The sequence below is a fragment of the Neoarius graeffei genome, chromosome 24 (genome assembly GCF_027579695.1).
Source record: "Neoarius graeffei isolate fNeoGra1 chromosome 24, fNeoGra1.pri, whole genome shotgun sequence".
NCBI classification, from domain to species: domain Eukaryota; kingdom Metazoa; phylum Chordata; class Actinopteri; order Siluriformes; family Ariidae; genus Neoarius; species Neoarius graeffei.
In genome coordinates, this window is record NC_083592.1 from 23,524,877 (window position 1) to 23,547,597 (window position 22,721).

The 22,721-nt window shown below is 45.5% G+C and overlaps 1 protein-coding gene across 5 annotated transcripts in view; it reads right to left on the reverse strand.

Moving 5' to 3' along the window:
• pappab (pregnancy-associated plasma protein A, pappalysin 1b) overlaps positions 1 to 22,721 on the reverse strand; it is a 303,242-nt gene that overhangs the window by 167,767 nt on the left and 112,754 nt on the right. For all 5 annotated transcript variants that reach the window (XM_060906902.1, XM_060906903.1, XM_060906904.1 and 2 more), the window contains exon 7: positions 17,630 to 18,131. In XM_060906902.1, the coding sequence (XP_060762885.1) occupies positions 17,630 to 18,131 (502 nt within the window). The remainder of the gene's footprint in view (positions 1 to 17,629; positions 18,132 to 22,721) is intronic.

The window sequence follows — 22,721 nt, forward strand, 5'->3', positions numbered from 1 at the left end:
TTAACCTCAGAGGACATGCCAGTTCATCACAAGGCACCATGCCCACATGCATGCTCACAGTGAATCACACCTGTAGACAATTTAGTGTAACCAATTTGCCCACCTGCATGTTTATAGACAGTGGGAGGAAACTACAGAACCTTGAGGAAACACAGGAAGGACATGCAAAACTCCACACAGACATTAACCCAAACTCAGGATTGAACCATGGACCTTGGAGCTGTAAGTTGGCAATGCTACTGTAGCGGTTCAGTGTTGGTGGGTGGAGCACAGAGGACGGCAGGACAGAGATCAGGTTCAACAATCACTTTTATTGCTACACTTTTCAGTCTAACATTCCTTTCACACAGACGCACACACAACTGGCATCTTGTTCGGGGATGAGCTCTCCTCTGCTCTCTGCTCTCTCTCTTTAAATAGGGCGCGGTCACTGGGAAGACACACAAACACAGGTTAATTGATGTCAGGTGTAGTGATTCTGCCACTTACCTTCCCTGACTCCTCCCTCCTGTCACAGACCGGCGCTTGACCACGCCCCAGCTGCCACATACCCCCACCGCCCAACTCAGGCTGGGCGGCCATCCGGCCTGCAGCCGACTCCCCCCCCCCCCCCCTTGATGGGAGAGGAAGTCCGCCACGACCATCTGCACCCCTGGCCTGTGGACCACCTTGAAATTAAAGGGTTGGAGTGCCAAATACCAACGGGTAATCCGCGCGTTGGCATCCTTCATGTGGTGGAGCCACTGGAGGGGCGCGTGGTCCGAACAGAGGGTGAAAGGGCGCCCCAGCAGGTAGTACCTGAGGGCGAGGACCGCCCACTTGATGGCCAGACACTCCTTCTCTATGGTGCTGTAGCGCCCCTCACGCACCGACAGCTTCCTGCTGATGTACAGGACGGGGCTGTCCTCCCCCTCCACCTCCTGGGACAAAACCGCCCCCAGCCCTCTGTCCGATGCATCCGTCTGCAACATAAAGGGGAGAGAAAAGTCAGGGGAGTGTAAAAGTGGCTCCCCACACAGTGCAGCCTTTACCTCAGAAAAAGCCCGCTGGCATTGCTCCGTCCACTGGACCGGATCTGGTGCCACCTTTTTAGTGAGATCAGTCAGCGGGCAGGTGATGTCCAAATAATTAGGTATAAACCTACGATAATAGCCAGCCAGCCCCAGGAACTGTCTCACCCCCTTTTTGGTCTTGGGCCTCGGGCAGGCCGCAATTGCTGCGGTCTTGTTAATTTGGGGACGCACCTGCCCGTTGCCCAAGTGGAAGCCCAGATACCGTACTTCCACCCGCCCAATCGCACACTTCTTCGGGTTGGCTGTGAGCCCCGCTCGCCTCAGCGACCTAAGGACGGCCCTTAGATGTTCAAGGTGCCTCAGCCAGTCATTGCTATAGACGATAATGTCGTCGAGATAAGCGGCCGCATAGGTGGCGTGGGGGCGGAGGACCCTGTCCATCAGTCGCTGAAATGTCGCGGGCGCCCCAAACAGCCCAAACGGAAGTGTGACGAATTGGTGTAAACCAAACGGTGTGGAAAAGGCCGTTTTCTCTCGGGATAATGGAGTCAAGGGGATCTGCCAGTATCCCTTTGTCAAATCCAGTGTCGAATAAAAGCGAGCAGTGCCGAGTCGATCGAGTAGCTCATCAATACGAGGCATTGGGTACACGTCGAATTTAGACACCGCGTTGACTTTTCTATAGTCCACACAGAACCGGACCGACCCGTCGGCCTTGGGTACCAAGACCACCGGGCTGCTCCAGTCACTGTGGGACTCCTCGATGATGCCCATTTCGAGCATGGTCTCAAGTTCTTCCCGAACCACCTTTTTTTGTGTTCGGGTAGCCTGTAAGGGCGGCTACGCACTACCACCCCTGGGGGCATCTCTATGTGGTGCTCTATGAGGTTAGTGCGACCGGGCAGCGCCCCACCCCTGTCAATTCACCTCACCTCGTAGTCGACGTCCCCAACTCGCTGTGTGACCTCAAAGGGTCCTTGCCACTTGGCGATTAATTTGGAGCTCGATGTGGGCAACAGTACAAGTACCTTATCTCCCAGTGTGAACTCCCTAAGGCGCGTACCCTTGTTGTACAGGCGGGCTTGACGTTCTTGGGCCTGCCACAAATTCTCCTGGGTTAGGTGGGTGAGCGTGTGGCGTTTTGTGTGCAGGTCCATAACGTATTGAATTTCGTTCTTACTTTGTGAAGGTCCCTCCTCCCAATTTTACCGCAGCACATCTAGAATGCCACGCGGCTTACGCCCATATAATAATTCAAATGGGGAGAACCCCGTGGAGGCTTGGGGGACCTCTCGCACTGAAAACAACAAGGGCTCGAGCCACTTATCCCAATTACATGCGTCCTCACTTATGAATTTTTTAATGATATTTTTAAGGGTGCGATTGAACCGTTCCACTAAACTGTCCGTTTGTGGGTGATACACGCTGGTGCGGATCGGCTTAATCCCAAATAACCCATACAGTTCGCGCAGTGTCCGTGACATAAATGTGGTGCCTTGATCAGTCAGAATCTCTTTCGGGATTCCAACTCGGGAGATGACGCGGAAGAGTGCCTCCGCAATACTGCATGCTGAGATATTGCGAAGAGGCACTGCTTCCGGGTATCGTGTTGCATAGTCCACCAGAACTAATATAAAGCGGTACCCTCGTGCTGACCGATCTAATGGCCCCACGAGATCCATCCCAATCCTTTCGAACGGGGTCTCGATTAACGGTAGAGGGCGCAAAGGAGCTTTAGGAATGGCCGCTGGATTTACTAACTGGCATTCGCGGCACGCCGTACACCACCTACGAACATTGCCGTGAATCCCCGGCCAATAGAATCGGGCCATTATTCGGGCTAGTGTCTTATCCTGCCCTAAGTGTCCAGCCATGGGATTAAAGTGAGCCACCTGGAATACCAATTCCCGGTGGCTCTTTGGAATTAAAAGTTGCGTTACTCGCTCTTTAGTTTGAGTTCCTGCGCCACTCGGTATAATCTATCCTTCATAATCATGAAGTAGGGGAAGGACGGGGTGGCATTCGGCTGGAGCATTTGACCATCGATTACTCTCACTTGGTCAAACGCATGTTGCAGAGTCTCGTCTCGTGACTGCTCTAATGGGAAATCTGCGAGGGATTCCCCAATAGAGAGAGGAGGGGCCGGCGGCTCCTCACTCTGATGCGGAGATGACGTAGACGGCTCTGTGACAGCTGCTCCCGCCAAAGCGACACCGGGACCTCCCCCTGTTAAATGGCAGGACCCACTCTTTACTAAGCATGTCATTAACTCCCAAAATCCTGGCCAATCTGTCCCCAAAATTAAAGAGTGGGTAAGGTGAGGATTAACCGCCGCCTTCACTATAAATTTTTCCCCTCGGAAAAAGATGTGGGCCAACACCAAAGGGTAGCTGTGAACGTCCCTGTGCACAGACAACACCTTCACCCCCTGTGCTCCCCCCAATGCCTCGTTTTGTACCAGGCTTTGGTGAATTCAGGTCTGGTTACAACCAGAATCCACCAACGCCTGATATGTATCCCCTTGAATACTCACCGGTATGCGATACGCTCTGGCCCGATCGAGGGCGGCTTCTGGCGCGTCGGGGATCCGAACCACCACGCCCACCTCCATTGCCGTGCACTGCTGTTGGAGGTGGCCCGGTTCCCCGCAGTGCCAGCAAACCGGCCCGGGCTTCCTCTCTGCACCGGTGTTCTGGGTCTCACTCACCTGAGGGGGGGGGAGAGACAGACACAGAAGGGAGAAATGGGAGGGCACCGCGGGTGTGGCAGGCCGGCTGGGGTGGTGCCGGCCTCCGCCTCTGCGGTGGGGGAATGGGGCGAGGACGGGACACAGGAGGAGGGAGAGAGAGAGAGAGAGAGAGAGAGAAGAGGAGAGAAGAGAAGAGGCGGTCTGCTGTCCTGCCGCCGGAACAGCCGCCAAATGGTCCTCTGCCAGCTCTATGGCCTGATCCAGCGACCCCGGGCAGTGGCACTGGACCCACTCCGCGGTTTCTGTCGGCAAGCGCACGATGAACTGCTCCAGCACCACCTGATCGACGATCTCCTCGGCGTCGCGGTTGTTGGCCCTCAGCAGCGCCAGCAGGCATCCCGGAGTTGCTGGCCAAACGCAAACGGCCGGCCGACTTCCTCCAAGTGCAGAGCGCGGAAGCGCTGGCACTGCTGTTCGGGGGTGCACCCCACACGCTGGAGAATGGTCCGGCGAAGGTCCGTGTAGGCCAGCCGGCGGTCGGCGGGGAGCTGTAGCGCGGCCAGCTGTGCCTCTCCCATTAGCAGAGGGAGGAGGCGCGCCACGCGCTGATCCATTGGCCACCCCGAGGTCTCCACGACTTGCTCAAAGAGCGTGATGAAAGCCTCGGGGTCGTCCTGCAGGCCCATCTTTGTCAGGGTGAGGGAGGACGGGCCCACGGTGGAAGCGTCGGTTGTCCCCGCCGACGCGAGGAGGTGCTGGAACACCTGTTGGTCCTCTTGTTGGGCCAACACCAGGGCCTCAAAGCGCTGCTCCTGCTCCTTACGGAGCATGACTAGCGCCTGGTGCTGGCTTTGCTGGGCCGTGGCGAGGGTGTGGACCAGGTCAGCGAACAGGGAAGACTCCATGGGGCGGTTCGGCGTTGGTGCTCCACACCCGGGTTTCAGCACCACTGTAGTGGTTCAGTGTTGGTGGGTGGAGCACAGAGGATGGCAGGACAGAGATCAGGTTCAACAATCGCTTTTATTGCTACACTTTTCAGTCTAACATTCCTTTCACACAGACGCACACACGACTGGCATCTTGTTCGGGGATGAGCTCTCCTCTGCTCTCCCTCTTTAAATAGGGCGTGGTCACTGGTAAGACACACAAACACAGGTTAATTGATGTCAGGTGTAGTGATTCTGCCACTTACCTTCCCTGACTCCGCCCTCCTGTCACAGACCGGCGCTTGACCACGCCCCCGCTGCCACAGCTACCTACCAAGCCATCTTAATTAGCAAATAGTAGCTATGTTAAACTGTGTGTTTTGTGTACTTCTAGCATCTATACACTGTGAGATGTTGTGTAGCATTAATAAGCATTCTGTGTATGAGAATCTTTGAAAAATAAAGCCTCGACTACTTCACACATTTTGACCAGAAGTGCAAGAACCATCAGAGAGAGCTGTAGTTTTAATGGGAAACTTACCATATCAGAATTAGACACAAGGTTATACTGGCACGGTTCAGTGATGATGGGTATTTGAAATTTCTTTCTTGATTTGAAACATCGGGGTGGCACGGTGGTGTAGTGGTTAGCGCTGTCGCCTCACAGCAAGAAGGTCCGGGTTCGAGCCCAGTGGCCGGCGAGGGCCTTTCTGTGTGGAGTTTGCATGTTCTCCCCGTGTCCACGTGGGTTTCCTCCGGGTGCTCCGGTTTCCCCCACAGTCCAAAGACATGCAGGTTAGGTTAACTGGTGACTCTAAATTAACTGTAGGGTGTGAATGTGAGTGTGAATGGTTGTCTGTGTCTATGTGTCAGCCCTGTGATGACCTGGCGACTTGTCCAGGGTGTACCCCGCCTTTCGCCCGTAGTCAGCTGGGATAGGCTCCAGCTTGCCTGCGACCCTGTAGAATAGGATAAAGTGACTAGAGATAATGAGATTTGAAACATCAATATACTGTAGGGCACTATCAGTTGATAATAACTTGCATCATGGGTCCTTTGATGATATGTAGATATAGAAGTCATGTGACAAAAGTAGACTAATATTACAAGTTTATTACAGTTTCTCAGACAGCAGTCAGACATTTTATGTCTGCAAACATCAGTCTTGACATTTGTCAGAAACAGTTGGGGTTTATGTAAAGGCATTGTGTACCTCACTGCTTATAGTTCTATCATAAATTATCGATCTGAGCATGGATGGCTAGATGCTGTGTATTCGCCCCTTGTAAGCTTGGTATGCTTGTCAGCTATTGTCAGTGCATTTTGCAAATACCAAATTAGTAATGTTAGTTCACATATTTGATGTCAATGACAGCATCGGAATCTAAGTGAGCCATGAATCACACAATCACACATCATTCACAGTAATTACTCATGAACAGAGGACCATCATTAGACAACAGTAGATATTTAAACCTGATTTTTTTTTTCAAATCTTGACAAACAATAGGTGCTAAGCTTTTTGGACATTTCCATTCTGAAACTATAATCGGTGAGTAACCTGGTTTGGCAGTCGTAAATCACTGGTTAAGATGTTGGACTACTGATCAGAAGGTCATGAGTTCCAATCTTCCAAACACATTAAGAAGGCAAGGAATTCCACTAATTAACTTTTGACAAGGCACACCTGTTAATTACCTAATGATTGCCCCCCTTGAATGTCTCTACCAGTGTATCGACCAAATCAACAACTGGATGTCACAAAATTTTCTTCAGCTGAACACCGATAAAACAGAAGTAATTCTATTTGGGAAAAAACATGAAAGACTCAGGATTACCACTATTCTTGACACAAAGGGGATTAAAACAAAAGATATGGTTAAAAATCTTGGTGTTTTCATTGACAGTGAGCTAAACTTTGACAGTCACATGAAAGCAATCACTAAATTGGCATTTTATCACCTAAAAAACATTTCCAAACTAAGAGGACTTATGTCAAAAAATGATCTGGAAAAACTTATACATGCCTTCATCTCTAGTAGGGTTGATTACTGTAATGGCCTTTTCACAGGCCTGCCAAAAAAGACCATCAAACGACTTCAGGTGATTCAAAATGCAGCGGCTAGGGTTCTCACACAAACAAAAAGAACATAGCACATTACACCAATTCTAAGGTCCCTTCACTGGCTTCCAGTAAGCTATAGAATTTAAAGTATTGCTGCTGGTGTACAAATCTCTAAATGGTACAGGGCCCAATTACCTTTCTGATATGTTGCAGCGGCCTAACCCAATCAGATCTACCAGATCGCAGCAGCAAAATTTACTGGTAAAACCTGTTGTTAAAACAAAGTGTGGTGAAGCAGCTTTTAGCTACTATGCAATACAGCTATGGAACCAACTCCCAGAGGACATTAAAAATGCTCCTGCTGTTGGCAGCTTCAAATCTAGACTAAAGACCAAGCTGTTTTCAGATGCTTTCTGCTAACTGATTAATATTGTCATCTTTACATGTTTTAAACTTTCTTAACTTTTACAGTCTCTGCATGTTTTAAACTTTACTTAACTTTTATTCTGCTGTTTTTTTTACTGAACTTTTACTTCATTTTATTATTTTATTTCTACTATTGTTTAATTCTTATTATTTTTTTCTCTCTTCTTCCCCATTTATTTTATGTAATTTTATTTTCTATTGTTTACTGTTTTGCTTTTACTTCTGTAAAGCACATTGAACTGCCACTGTGTATGAAATGTGCTATATAAATAAACTTGCCTTGCCTTGCCTTAATTGAAAAGCATTCCAGGTTATGAATTCATGAGGCTCATTAAGATAATGCCAATATAATACAACCTGTCATCAAGGTAAATGGTGGCTTTTTTGTTTACCACATAATTACATGTGTTAGTTAATGGATTTGATGTCTTAAGTATTGTTCTACAATATATAAAATATTCAATATACAGACAAACCTATATGAATGAATAGGTGTTTCCAAACATTTGACTCACTCTCTATTTGAAATATCAATATACTGTAGGGCATATTTCCGCCTCTATTACTATAGCCAGTAATGCAAGCAAACCATCATGCAAATAAATACGAGAACCTGTATCACACTTTCTCATATCAGGTAAATTTATTTGTCTCACAATTTTAACAATAGATATTGGCAGAAAGCAGCTTTACAGTATATAAATTCCAGATATAAATTTTACACATATGAATTTATGAATGTATCCCTAACTAGCAGGCCTGAGGCAATGGTGGCAAGGAAAAACTCCTTGAGATGACATGAGGAAGAAACTTTGAGAGGAAACAAACTTAAAAGGGAACCCATCCTCATTTGGGTGATAACAGATAATGTAATTATGAATAACTTGCTTCTCTAACTGTGTTCTATGGTCTGGGGTGGGGGATTTGTGAAGCACAACATTAATTGCATTTTGGGCATAACAGCTGTGCTCTAGAGCTATTGGAAACAAAATTTACTTTTGACTACTTATAAAGGTCATTGAATAAATCAATTTCAGCCCATGCTATGAACTTTAATCCACATCACACATGCAGATGTCAATTTTAATGTCTCGCCCATGGGAGCATCACTCCTCTCCGCTTCACATGTCTAACAGGTTATCTCTCCTCAGTGAAACACCCACTGAGAAATCTGAAAGAGCTCTGATTACAGGAGATTCTATCTTACAGCACATGAAATTACCTAGGCCTTAGTTAGGTGTATACGCGGAGCCAGGACACCGGTAATAGTGGGGTCCTTGGCAAGCACAGGTTTTCAAAGATAGCTATTCATGTAGATCAGCAATTAACAATATATGCCTTTGTCAGTCTGAGGTTACTAACAGTAACTTTGTAAAGGTGTTTAAATTAGTAAAGACAATATCTGATGCTGTAGTATGCTCTGGCCCCATCCCAATGTGGCATGGCAATGTAGCTTACAACAGGTTATGGTCGCTGAACTGCTGGTTTTCCAGGTGGTGCTCTGAAAACAGTGTGGGCTTTATAGATAATTGGACTAGTTTTGAGGGCACTACTGGCCTATTAGTGCGGGACTGTATTCATCCCACTTGGGAAAGTGCTGCTCTCATATTTTGCAGCATAGCTCATTGTCTCAGAACAGGCCTAGTTAATTTGTGACAATCCAGAGCCAAGGCGAGGGAGCAGACAAACATGCTAAGCCACCTGCGTACTAGCTGCACAGAGTCGTCACTCAGGTTCCACTATGGTGATACAAAAGGTAGAAATAGTCAGAGTTTGTTCTAGGACTCTAATTAATATAAAATTAGATCATACTGACTGTATAGCCACTGCCAGCACCTTTGCTCTAAAGTTAGAATGATTAAATATCAGAGCTCTTTCATCTAAAGTGCTAATTGTTAATGAACTTATCACTGATCGGGAGTTTAATGTACTGTATGTAGCATTAAATGAAGCTAGTCCTCTTGGATACAATTATATACACCAGCCTTGTCTAACTGGTAGAGGAGGAGGCGTTGCAGGTATTTATAATTATTATCTAGGTGTAACACAAAAACCTGGTTCAATATGTTTGAAGTTCTTCATATAAACATAATATATGTAGCCAGAAAAAAATGTAAACAAAGTCAATTCCATAACTTATTATTTACAGACCCCTGGGGTCATATTATGAATTTCTTTCTGAATTTGCGGATTTCATCTCAGACCTCGTTATTTCCTTCAACAAAGCCTTATTTGTTGGAGACTTTAACATTCACTTTGATAACTCTGCAGACCTTCTGAAAACAGTGTTTGTGTCCATTCTAGAGTCAGTAGGGGTTAATCAGAATGTAATAGGACCTACTGATAATGGTGACCACACTCTCAATCTAATACTAACTTTCAGGTTAAATATAGAAAATATAGTCACACATCCACAGTCTGAAGCTACCTCAGATCATTATCTCATCTTATGCAAAATATGTCTGAGCAATAATATATGGCACGTGACTGTGTCAAACATACATTCACATCAACTACTTCACAAAGTTTTATAAATAGTCTCCCAGAGTTACCAACTTTGATTGGATCACCATCAGAGCCCACAGAACTTAGATTAGATTAGATTAGATTAGATTAGATTAGATTAGATTAGATTAGATTAGATTAGATTAGATTAGATTAGATCAAACTTTATTGATCCCTTTGGAGGGTTCCCTCAGGGAAATTAAGATTCCAGCAGCATCATGACAGATAAACAGAGAAAATAAATAGAGAAAACTTCTAGATAAATTAAAATAAATTGAGTATTTACATATACAAATAAAAAAGAATAAGATATGGGGAAGAGAGGAAGGGGGGAAAGGGGGGAAGGGGGGCACAGCAGGAAAGATATTGCACTTTATATTGCACATTATATTGCACATTGTCCGGTATTGCTTATTGTTAGGCTAGGCTACCACTGCTCCTTCCCATCCTCTGTCCTCCTGTTACCCTTCCTTCCTCCCAGAGAGGAGTTGTACAGTCTGATGGCATGAGGAACAAAGGGGTTTTTGAGTCTGTTTGTCCTGCACTTGGGAAGGAGCATTCTGTCACTGAACAGGCTCCTCTGGTTGCTGATGACGGTGTGCAGAGGGTGACTGGCATCGTCCATGATGTTCAATAGTTTGTCCATAGACCTCTTCTCTGCCACCGTCACCAGAGAGTCCAGCTTCATACCGACCACAGAGCCGGCCCGCCTGATCAGTTTGTCCAGCCTGGATGTGTCCTTCTTGGATGTGCTGCCCCCCCAGCACACCACGATGTAAAACAGGACACTGGTGACCACAGACTGATAGAACATCCACAGGAGTTTCCTGCAGATGTTAAAGGACCGCAGCCTTCTAAGGAAGTATAGCCTGCTCTGTCCCTTCCTGTACAAGTGATTGGTGTTGCAAGTCCAGTCCAGCTTGCTGTCCAGCCACAGCCTGAGGTACTTGTAGGAATCCACAGCCTCCACCTCGACTCCCTCGATCAGAACTGGTCGTGACCTTGGTCTGGACCTCCCAAAGTCAATGACCAGCTCCTTGGTCTTCGAGGTGTTGAGCTGCAGATGGTTCCTGTTGCACCACACAGCAAAGTCCCTCACCAGGCTCCTATACTCCTCCTCTCTGTTGTCACTGATACACCCAACGATGGCTGTGTCATCGGCAAACTTCTGAATGTGACACAGCTCTGAGTTGTAGCAGAAGTCCGTGGTGTACAGGGTGAAGAGAAGAGGGGCCAGCACCATGCCCTGGGGTGCTCCAGTGCTGCTAATTACAGTGTCAGACGTGATATCCTTCAGCCTGACGTACTGTGGCCTGTCAGTGAGGTAGCTGGAGATCCAGGTAACCAGGCAGGGGTCCACTCGCATCCTGTTCAGTTTGTCCTGAAGCAACAGGGGCTGGATGGTGTTGAAGGCACTCAAGAAGTCCAAGAAGAGGATCCTCACTGTGCCATTTCCCTTATCCAGATGTGACTGGGCTCGGTGTAGCAGGTAGAGGATGGCGTCTTCTACACCAACACCTGCCCAGTACACAAACTGCAGACAGTCCTGGGCATGTTGTACCTGGGGTCTGAGGAGGCTGAGGAAGAGCCGCTCCAACATCTTCATCAGATGTGAAGTCTACATGTTGATCCTGGGATTGAGATGCTGGCCTCTACATGTTGATCCTGGGATTGAGATGCTGGCCTCTTCTGCCCCTCGGACCTGCTTGATCCATCCTGGTGCCCTGTGTCTGGTCGGAGTTTTATCGCCCCACTCCTGTGAAGAACGGCCCCATGAGGACAGTTGAGGGTTATACCTGTTAAAACCGTTAATATTATAGTCACGCTGTCTGTTGTTGCCCAAATGAGGATGGGTTCCCTTTTGAGTCTGGTTCCTCTCGAGGTTTCTTCCTCATGTCGTCTGAGGGAGTTTTTCCTTGCCACCGTCGCCACAGGCTTGCTCATTGGGGATAGATTAGGGATAAAATTAGCTCATGTTTTAAGTCGTTCAAATTCTGTAAAGCTGCTTTGCGACAATGTTTATTGTTAAAAGCGCTGTACAAATAAACTTGATTTGATTTGATTTGATTTGATTTGATTTGATTTGATTTGATTTGAAGTGAGTGCCACTGGTTGGAAGTCATTCAGCTCGCTGGGCCAATTCTTTTTGGGAACTGGACGATACATTATGTCTTCCAGAGGGTTGGCACTCTCCCCAGCTGCAGGCTAAGGTTGAAGATGCACTGGAGTGGTTCACCCAGTTCAGCAGTGCAGGTCTTCAGTGGTCGTGGACACACCTTGTCCGGGCCTGCTGCTTTCCTGGGGTGAAGCTTCCTCAGTTGACTTCTGACCTGATCTGCAGTAATGCATGGAGGAGTCTGTGTTGAGGTGGGGGAGGAGGGGGATGCTGTGATGACTGAGGTGTGTTGAGGGAAGAAGGAGAGATGGCTGCAGTGAGGGAGAGGGTGGGGGGGATGTGGGATGGTTGAACCGATTGAAGAAGTCATTCAACTCGTTCGTCCTCTCCACTGTCCCCTCAACAACTCTGGTCTTTGTATTGTGGCCTGTGATGGTTTTCACACCTTCCCAGACCTCCCTCATGCTGTTCTCCTTCAGCTTCTGCTCCACCCGTCTCCTGTAGCTGTCCTTAGCTTCCCTCACACAGCATTTCACCTCCTGCTGCGCTGCTTTCATCGCCTCCCTATCCCTGCTCCTGAAGGCGGCCTTCTTCCTGTTGAGGACAGCTTTGACTTCCTGTGTTACCCAGGCAACTGAATGCTATGAGTCAAAGTTCTGCTATACTTTGGATAATGTATCTACACTTAAAAGAAAAATGATTAAAGAGAAAAAACTCGCACCCTGATATAATGATTACACATGCACCTTAAAACAGACCACCTGAAAATTAGAATGTAAATGGCGTTTTAAAAAATTGGTAGTATTCCAATTAGCATGGAAAGAGAGAGAAGTATAGAAAAGCTCTTAGTGCTGCTTGATCAACGTATCTCTCCACCCTAATAGAGAATAACAAAAATAATCCTAGATTCCTATTTAATACAGTAGCAAAATTAATTTGGAAAAAGAATACCAGAAACATGCACACCTGAAATATGTAGTCGATGGAATATTTTACTCCCCTTACTGAACTCACTTCATTAATTTCCACATCAAAATCTTCAACTTGTGTCCGATATCCCTACCTATACAACTCTTCAAACAGATACTATCAAAGGCAATTGAACCTCTTCTAAAAATAAATTAATTATTCCCTTAGAATTGGCTATGTACCCAAATCCTTTAAACTCAGTTATCAAACCCCTGATAAAAAAAAAACTAACCTCAACCCCTGTCAGCTGTCCTAGATATGCCCATACCTACATAGGAATAACATACATGAAATGTATCAGTCAGGACTTAGACCTCATCATAGCACAGAGACTGCACTGGTTAAAGTAGTAAATGACCTACTATTGGCCATTGATCAGGGCTGTGTCTCCTTGCTTGCATTACTTGACTTGGCCTTTGACACCATTAATCAAACCATTCTCCTGGATATACTAGAAAATGTTGTTGGAGTCAAGGAAATAGCCCTCTACTGAATCAGATCTCACTTAACTGATCACTCCCAGTTTCTTGATGTAAATGTGATTTTTCTATGCATACTAAGGTAAAGTTTGGTGTTCCACAAGGTTCTGTCTTAGGCCCACTGCTTTTTTCTTGATAGCGGAGCTCCTGCATGGGCCAAAGGCCCGCACAAGCAGAATCCCATAGACATACAGTAGAATGTGGATACATAAAGAACCCCATCGAGGTGTTTTCTGATGGTTTCGGTCCTGTGCGTGCCTGCCACCATACCAGTGTTAGTAATTACCAGTCATACACACCGCCTAGTGGCCAGTGTTAGTAATTACCAGTCCTAAACACCGCCTAGTGGCCAGTGTTAGTAATTGCCAGTCATACACACTGTCTAGTGGCCAGTGTTAGTAATTACCAGTCATACACACTGCCTAGTGGCCAGTGTTAGCCAGTAAAGAAATAAAACAAAAGAGGGTGGCTATGATATAAGAAAATTCTACAACCTAGAAACAAATAGGAGCTCTGCTTTTAGGCAGTGCCTAAATCTATATATTATATGCTAACTCTGGGTAATATTATTTGCAAGCACAGTATTAGCCTTCACTGTTATGCTGGTGTCTCTCATCTGGGTTTGCATACAGTTGTATGTTCCTGCAAACCCAGATGAGAGACACCAGCTTGATAAAACTGAGGAAGGTGTAAAGGACATTCGACACTGGATGCTTATTAATTTCCTTGTACTTAACTCTGACAAGACAGAAGTCCTTGTACTCGGATCACATGCAGCTAGAAGTAGGCTTTCTGATTAAGTAGTAACTCTAGATGGCCTTTCTGTTTCTTCACGTGCAGCAGTAAAAGACCTCAGGATGATCATTGACTCCAGTCTTTCATTTGAAACTCATATCGATAACATTACAAGGATAGCTTTTTTCGTCTCAGAAATATTGCTTAGAGAAGAAATATGTCTTTACATGAGGCAGAAAAACTAGTTTATGTTTTTGTTACCTCTAGGTTGGATTATTGTAATGCCTTACTCTTCTGGGTGTTCCAATAAGTGCATAAATAAGCTCCAGTTTGTTCAAAATGCAGCAGTAATAGTCTTTGCTAGAATTAGAAGATATGACCACATCACCCCTATCTTATCCATATTGCACTGGTTCACAATCAAATTTCATATTGATTATAAAATACTACTATTGACCTATGAAGCGCTGAACGGTCTTGCGCCACAGTACCTGAGCAAACTTCTGGTCTTTTATGACCAGCCACCCCTACTTAGATCAAAAGATGCAAGCTATTTGTTGGTATCTCAAATGGTGATGGCTACATCAGAGGGTAGAGCCTTTTCTTACAAAGCCCCACAATTATGGAATAGCCTTCCAAGTAGTGTTCGGGACTTGTACACAGTCTCAGTGTTTAAGTCTAGGCTGAAAACATATCTTTTTAGTCAAGCCTTTTGTTAAAAGCTTTTTGTTAGGTAAAGGAGTATATCTATGGCCCTTTTCCACTACCCTTTTCCAGCTCACTTCAGCTCGCTTCAGCTCACTTCAGCCCGACACGGCTCGCGTTTCGACTACCAAAAACCGGCACGACTCAGCTCGTTTCAGCCCTGCTTAGCCCCTAAAACTCGCACCGTTTTGGAGTGGGGCTGAAGCGAGCCAAGCCGTGCCGACTGAGGTTGGGGGCGTGAGCAGACACTCCCCTGTGCACTGATTGTGAGGAGGCGTGTCCTCACATGCCCACACACGCCCCGCGAGCGCGCTGGGATCTGTAAACACCGCAAACCCGGAAGAAGAATAATTACGAATTACGAGAATTTCTGAAGCCTTATGCGCCTCGCCTCATCTATACGCTCTTGCCAGTATCTGTTGGCGTTGTCGGTGACAACAAGCCACAGCACCAAGACCAGCAACACTAACGACTCCATGTCATCCATGTTTATTGTTTACTATTCGGGTCGTGAGACTACCGCTTAAAAGCTCACTGAATCAGTGACATACAGAGCATCGTGGACGAGTTCGCGGAGCGCAAGGCTCGTCGTATGCCCTTCAAATAATGCGCGCAGTAGGCTATTGATGTTTTATTATGAGCCATGTACAGTATGTCACCTAATGTTTTTTTGTTTCTGAGTTACATGTTCGTTTGAAGGACTTAATGTACAAAATAACGTTGAAATTGGTAAACACAGTGCATTCAGTGAGGTTTGCACCGCCCTCCTTTTATTTCTGACTCTTCCTGTCACCGTTGCAACCTCTGAGCGCTCATTCGTATGCCCTTCAAATAATGTGCGCAGTATAGGCTATTGATGTTTTATTATGAGCCATGTACAGTATCCTAATGTTTTTTGTTTCTGAGTTACATGTTCGTTTGAAGGACTTGATGTACTAAATAACATAGTTGCACCCGGTAGTGATGAAATTGGTAAACACCGCAGTTGCGGACATTTTGTAGCCTAAAATGATGTTATGATAAGCTTTAATAAAGGGCCCGGTCATTTGCCCCGCCCCCGGCCCGGCTCTGACTTGTTCCGCCACTGTCACTGATGTCACTGTTTGCGCTGCTTAACGACATCACGTGACGTCCACCCACTTTCGCTAACTCCACCCAATGTGTCCACCCACTTCCAGCCAGCACGGTTCAGCGCGGTTGTAGTCGAAATGCAACTCCAACAGCCCCGCTCAGCTCGACTCAGCTCGACTCAGCACGGCACGGCTCAGCCGCGTTTGTAGTGGAAAAGCGGCACTAGAGGCTTCTCAGGCATAGAGTGTTCTGAAAAACTGGGATGTATGGATGCTGTCAACCCCCACTCTCACTCATTTATTTGGGTTTGTTGACAGTGGAGTGGCTGGCTGCTTTATGTCCCAGAGCTCCCTCATGTCTGTGCTACCTTCTGGCGCTCCCTTTTAGTTATGCTGTCATAATTAGTCTTGCTGGAGTCCCTGCTTACACTCAGCACAAAATGTATACTGTTCTTAACCATTAGGTGACACTGGGCATGCCTAATAACCTGTGCTTTCTCTCTGTCTCTCTCTCCCTCTCTCCATCTCTCTGTCTGTCTCTTTCTGTCGAGATACATGTCAGTCATAAGATACCAGTGATGCTGGCCTCTGCTGCTCTTTGAACCTGCCTGATCCATCCTGATGCCCTACTTCTGGCTGGAATCTCATCACATTGCTCCTGTGGAGGATGGCCTCATGTAGACAGTCGAAAGATGCACTTAGAAGATGGCTCTGGGTGCCTGCAGTTTTGCTATGATGGCTGAGGATTACAATTGCCATGATATCTTTAGGACTGCAGTGGTCATGAACAGTCTTGCACTTTCGTTTCCATCAATGAACAGTTGATAACTTCAACAAAATAGACCTCACGATAAAACTATAATGAATTTCCTGGTTATATAATTGTACTTTGTGAGTATATAGGACACACTGAAGTAAGTTATTTATAATCATGCTGTCTGTTATCAACCAGATGAGGATGGGTTCACTTTTGAATCTGGTTCCTCTCAAGGTTTCTTCCTCGTGTCATCTGAGGGAGTTTTTACTTGCCACCGTTGCCTCCGGCTTGCTCATCAGGGATAAGTAAATTTATCAGGAATAAAATTAGCTCACATCTTTAAAGTCTTTATTTTACTGTGAAGCTGCTTTGTGACAATGTCTGTTGTTCAAAGTGCTATACAAATAAACTGACTTCACTTCACTTTACCATCCACACTAAATACATTATTATAAAAATATCAAATCACTGTTCAAATTCCAAATGTTTTAAATAGATTTGCATGCATGTCAAATGGCAGTGAGGAAACTGAAAATGACCTTACATAGTCTGGCTTATACAAGGAAAGAGAGGTTCACCTGGTTCACATCAACTGCTGTTTACAGAAACAAAGGAGATTTTTAGTGAATTTAATATACAGCTTTGTCAGCTTGTCAATAGATGTATCCCAGGGCCCCAGGAAAGGCACATTATTGACTGTGTCAGGGGAAAAAAATAACACACACACACTCGACCCACAATCACACACAAAAAGACAACAAAGACAATGCCTGCCTCCTGATTGACTAAACTCTTCATTTCTGTATTGTTAATTTGAGACACATCTGCCAGAAAGAAAGAATGGGTTCTCTATTGGGCTGTAATTTTTTATAGCTCAATAAAGGGGGGGGGGAGCTTTGAACTTGCCTCCTCATTCTGTATAGACTATAATTGTTACACTTGAGTAGCTGTGAAATTCTTTAAGCTGGCTTAAATCCCCTCCTAATCCTCAGGGCAAAAGGGCAAATTGGGAGACCGCACACATACAGAGAGGACCTTGGACTATGGCATGAATAGCATGAACACCACTGAGGCTGCATGTAAAAATCATTTTGCACTAATATCCTTGTATAATATCTTATAACATTAACAGTTAAAGTGGAAATCACCAAATTACCAAATTTCTCATCCATACCTGTCTATAAATCTCCTCATGGGCTCCATAAGCACCACCCCATGAGGTGCATGACTGAAAGGTGGGCTCCGTGTCAGCCTATAATGCAGGGGTTGGCATGCCTGACAGAGTACATGCCCTGGTTTGGAGGCTATCAGTGTGGCATCGATCTCCAGGTGTTGATCTATTATGAAGAACTGAACGCCATACACTTCCTCATCCACAGCCAGCTTCAATGTCAGTGGCATGTCACAGAAGATGCTCTGTGGACCCAGAGACACATTGTTGCCACTCAGTGTCAGTAGCAGGATGTTGTGGATGGCAGCCAGGTCATTCTCTTCTGCTGAGAAGAACGTGACCCAGACAGTGAGCGAATCTGGCACAAGTGGATAGGTGAAGTTCAGGTGGAGCATGCAGCCTTGTGGAGGGCACGAAGCAGAGCCCACACTGCTGGAGTCAAGGCCAGCATGGGGACTCCAGGTATGCACACTGGGTTCACACACCTGCTCCACATCTGGTGAACCTGTAGAATAAAGTCAGATGACACACAACGTCAAATGTATTGAAAGCTTTACCTTTGATACCTTAGAACCCTTAAATTCTTCAAAGTAATAATGGGCAAATAATTTGTCACAATCCAGCTCGGAGTGAAAACTGCTCTGTACTTTTCTATCTACAGTCCATTTTAACACTATAGTTATTTTAATCTGACCTACTTCCTTCACCTACTAAATGGATAATCACTGCTAACATTATTATATTGTTAAAATTATTATATTGTTATTGATCACAGAATCACAAAGTACAAAAATTATTGCTCTAATTAGCTGCATGTAAGATGATGTAGTAAATCTCTAGCACAACATATTTTAGCTTTTATTACACTGTGTGAAATTTTGATTACTATATGCTAAAACAAATTTTAATTCAGTCTGTCTAGTCAGAATTTCCTTTTTGATCTTATTCAGGATACAATATTTTCCTCCATCTTCCTATTCACCAGAAGACTAGATTGGAATAGTATGTGGTGAAGAAAACCTCAAGGAAAGAAATCTGATAAACAAACTAACTGAGACAAAGCAAATCATGTCTTTTCATGAGACAGCAGGAGGTCTTTTGAGTGATTTTGGCCCTCAGCCCAGTTATTCTTTCAGGAGCCATCAAGAGGCCATTGTGAGGTGACTAAAGGGGAAGGATGCAAAATGAGGGAAAGTTTAACTCAGAGGCCCCAATGAGGAATGAGAGTAAAAGAAGATCAATGGGACCTATAGCAGTGAAGGATCTAACGCTCACAATCACATCATTATTAAAGGATGGGGTAAAAGCCATGGTAACTTGTTTGTACATAGAATGTCATTATCTTTTTTTTTTAGCTTGCAAAGTTTGCTGATGTTTAGTGCTATATATGGTAAGAAAATGTAAACAGCTATGGCTGTAGAGTAACCAAGTTTTTCAATTTGTTAAAAGACCAATCACAATTTAAATCATCTTCCAAATAAAAATTCAGGATTCTGCTGCATCCTTTCGGTGGCTTTTACTGGCAGACATGCAAGAGCATATTTCAGCTTCAAGAATATTTCTGTAACATTTTCCCTCTGTCAATAAACCTGCTGAGAATGCCGTGACGACAAACATGGACTCCCTGAACTACAGTTCCCAAGACCCACAGTGCCCTCTGTCTCCCGATTACTAATCACAGCTGTCACGCATCTTCCCAATTACCTCTTCCCCTGTTTAAGCCACTCTCTCGCTCTACTCCAGTGCGAAGTATTGTTCTGCTTTCACAGTTCATGCCAAGCCTTATATCTTTCTGACTGTCTTTCATATTTCTGACTTCTGCTTATCCTCTCACATTTTTGCTCTGTCTCCCCTTTATTACATTGTTCACTGATCGCCCGACCCATGCTAGTTTACTGACCACGATTCCTGTCTCTTATCTTGGCTTTGCTTACTGTTTGCATCCCACTCTTTTCTGCATATACATCCTTAAGTGCCTACAGGATACTTCGCCTCCACGGATGTAGCGGAAGAGGTGAAGCAGACGGCTCTTAACACCCAAGGACGACTTCTGGGAGAACATCAGCAGATGCTAGCAGACCTGAACACTTGTATGGCACAGCTAGCTACAGTGATGTCGCAGGCCCTTCTAACTCGTCCCGAGTTTTCCACAAGCCCCGCACTGCAACTTCCTGTTCCAGAGAGGTTCACTGGAGACGCGCTCGCTTGTAAAGGTTTCTTACTTCAGTGTTCCACATATTTTGCTACTGTACAATGCCTCACCTTTCTGAAGAGCACAAGCTCGCCAAGTTCCTTTCTTTCCTCACTGTTAAAGCACTCCAGTGGGCCAGCACAGTTGGAACCAGGGCGGTGAACAGATTAAATCCTATGAACTCTTCCTCTCTCAGTTCAAGAGGGTATTCAATCACGAACCAGAAGGAAATGAAGTAGGTGAGAGCTTACTTACCATTTCACAAGGCTCCAGAAGTGTAGCTAAGTACGCCCTAGACTTCAGAACACTAGTGGCAGCTAGCGGGTGGAATGATCCAGCTCTTAAGGCAGTTTTTCGCCAAGGTCTGTGCCCTGAGATTCTAAGCAAGCTCGCCTGCAGAGATGAACAGTGCACTCTGGACTCTCTTATCAACTTAGCCATCCATCTCGATCATCTGTTGGCCCACCAACCTTCCATTCAGGATAGTGGCAAACAGGTCCTCACCCCTGATGACAGTGCATCCATGGAAGTGTTACATACCTGGTTAACATGCACTGAGCATTTAAGGAGGAGGAAGGAGGGATTGTATTTCTACTGTGGAAGTGCCAAACATCAGCTCAACCATTGTCCCATCCGTCCATCCCGTGCAGCTCCCGCCGAAGTCCCAGCATGCAATGTGAGTCCAGTAAGAAAGTTCAGTTCCAAATTGTTCAAGGTTCTAGTGTTGTTAAAGTTGGCAGATGTCACACACATCCTTTCTGCATTTATCGATTCAGGGGCAAAAAGCAACTTCATCAGCAGCTCTGTCACTCAGAGATTCAACCTTCCAACAACCCTCTCCAAAGTGCACTCAGTATTCAAATCATTGACGGAGGGTCCATAGGAGAAGGTTATGTCACAGTGTGTACAACTCCTATTCATATCCAAGTTGGTGCACTACATTCAGAGTTCATCTCCCTCTACGTCACTGCTACTGTAAGTCATGACATCATTCTTGGCTATCCTTGGCTACAACTTCATGACCCATTGATTTCATGGCAGAACAAGGAGATTCTCCAGAGGACCCCTACATGCTTTTAAAGTTGCATTTCTCATCCTCAAGTCAACATCTCATCTACCTCTGTGGAGAGCCCGCAGCCAGACTCTCTAGACCAGGGGTCACCAAACTTTTTTCTCTGGGGGCCACATTGTCGTTCCTGACTGTGATGGGGGGCCGGGGTCGGGTTAGCTATATAACATAGAATTATATGACCCAGACAAATATGACCACCAGCAGGCCTCATTGTGTAGTAGAGATTACTAGCCTGGCACAGCCATCCCCACTACTATATCCACACTACTATATCAACACTTGATTCCTGGCACATATTTGTTTATCTTTACTAGTGGTTTGCAAAAGTAGTAATCGAGTCTTCACACTTTGTTTTAATTTGAAATACCACAGGTATTCCATTTATTTATTTTCTAATAAAAATAACATCAAAGCTGTCAAGGTAAGAAACATCTGCCTAGTTGAGGTGATTGACACTGGCAAAGGTGAGTGGAAAATTATAAAAATTGTAGGTCGGCCTGTTGATATTATTTATAATATTAATAATCATTGTGTGCAGCACTTAATAAAGGTCAAATAAATAGGCCTATAAAATAAATACATTTAAAAAACAGTGAAATTATAATAATATGAGCAATAGATCAATAGATCACAGCAGTTGTGCTGTGTCCTGCACGTCACTGCTCTCATCCATAGCCAAAGCAAAAAAAACTCGAATTCTGATGTTCTCTCATTCAGCTGGTCATACACGTTGTCCCCCAAATCTTCGGTTCGCCTGGTCATAGTAGGTGCAGAGAGACTCACCGTGTTGAGCGCATCCTTCTTGTCGGGACACACCTCCTCGGCCACAGCAAGCATGCATACTTTAACAAAGTCCCCATCAGTAAACAGCTTTCCATGGGTAGCTAGTAGGTGAGCTACCTTATAGCTAGCTTGGACAGCAGCCTGGTTGATCTGGGTTTGGTGAAGGAATATATTCTGTTGTGCAGCCAGTCCGCATTTCATCCTCCAAATCCTGTCTTCTCTTGTTTGCCCTCACAAACTAGCATACTCTTTGTGGCGGGTTTCGTAGTGACGACGCAGATTATATTCTTTGAAAACCGACACACTTTCTTTACATACAAGACAAACTACAGAGTCCTTACACTGAACGAAAAAATAATCGGTGGTCCACTGTTCTTTAAAAACTCTACACTCTCTGTCAACTTTTCACTTACTGCTCGCCATTTTGCTGTCCTGAACACTGATAGTTTTCTGCGCGTGCGCTGCCTGTCACTGCTTGATCGCGAGCATATGACAAAAATTCGGAAAATATGAATAGTTCACTTTATAACTAAATATCAATTTTAATTGATAAAATCAACAAAATACAAGATGCAGACATGTTATTATTTGCCAAAAAGCAATTTAAAAAATAGGCCATGACCACTTTTGGGGATTGCCTCATAGGGCCGGTTCAAGTGGTGGGGGGCAGAGGGGCTGGGGGGCCGGTCAAAGGGGGTGGGTGGGCCGGAGTTGGCCCGCGGGCCGTAGTTTGATGACCCCTGCTCTAGACAATATTCTGGAGTGTTATTTAGGCCTCAAGGAGGTATTCAGCAAGGGAAAGGCTTGTGGGCTACCACCTCATCGACCCTACAACTGTGCAATTGATCTGCTGCCGGGCATGTCACCACCATGAGGTCATATATACCCAACCTCCCAAAAGGAGCATGCAGCTATGGAATGAGTGGAAGACTGCCTTCAGCACTACCGCCAGCCATTTTGAGTACTGGCTTTTCTTCGGTGCCTAGCGTGTTCCAATACCTGATTAATGATGTGCTATGGGACATGCTAGGTAAGTATGCCATCACCTA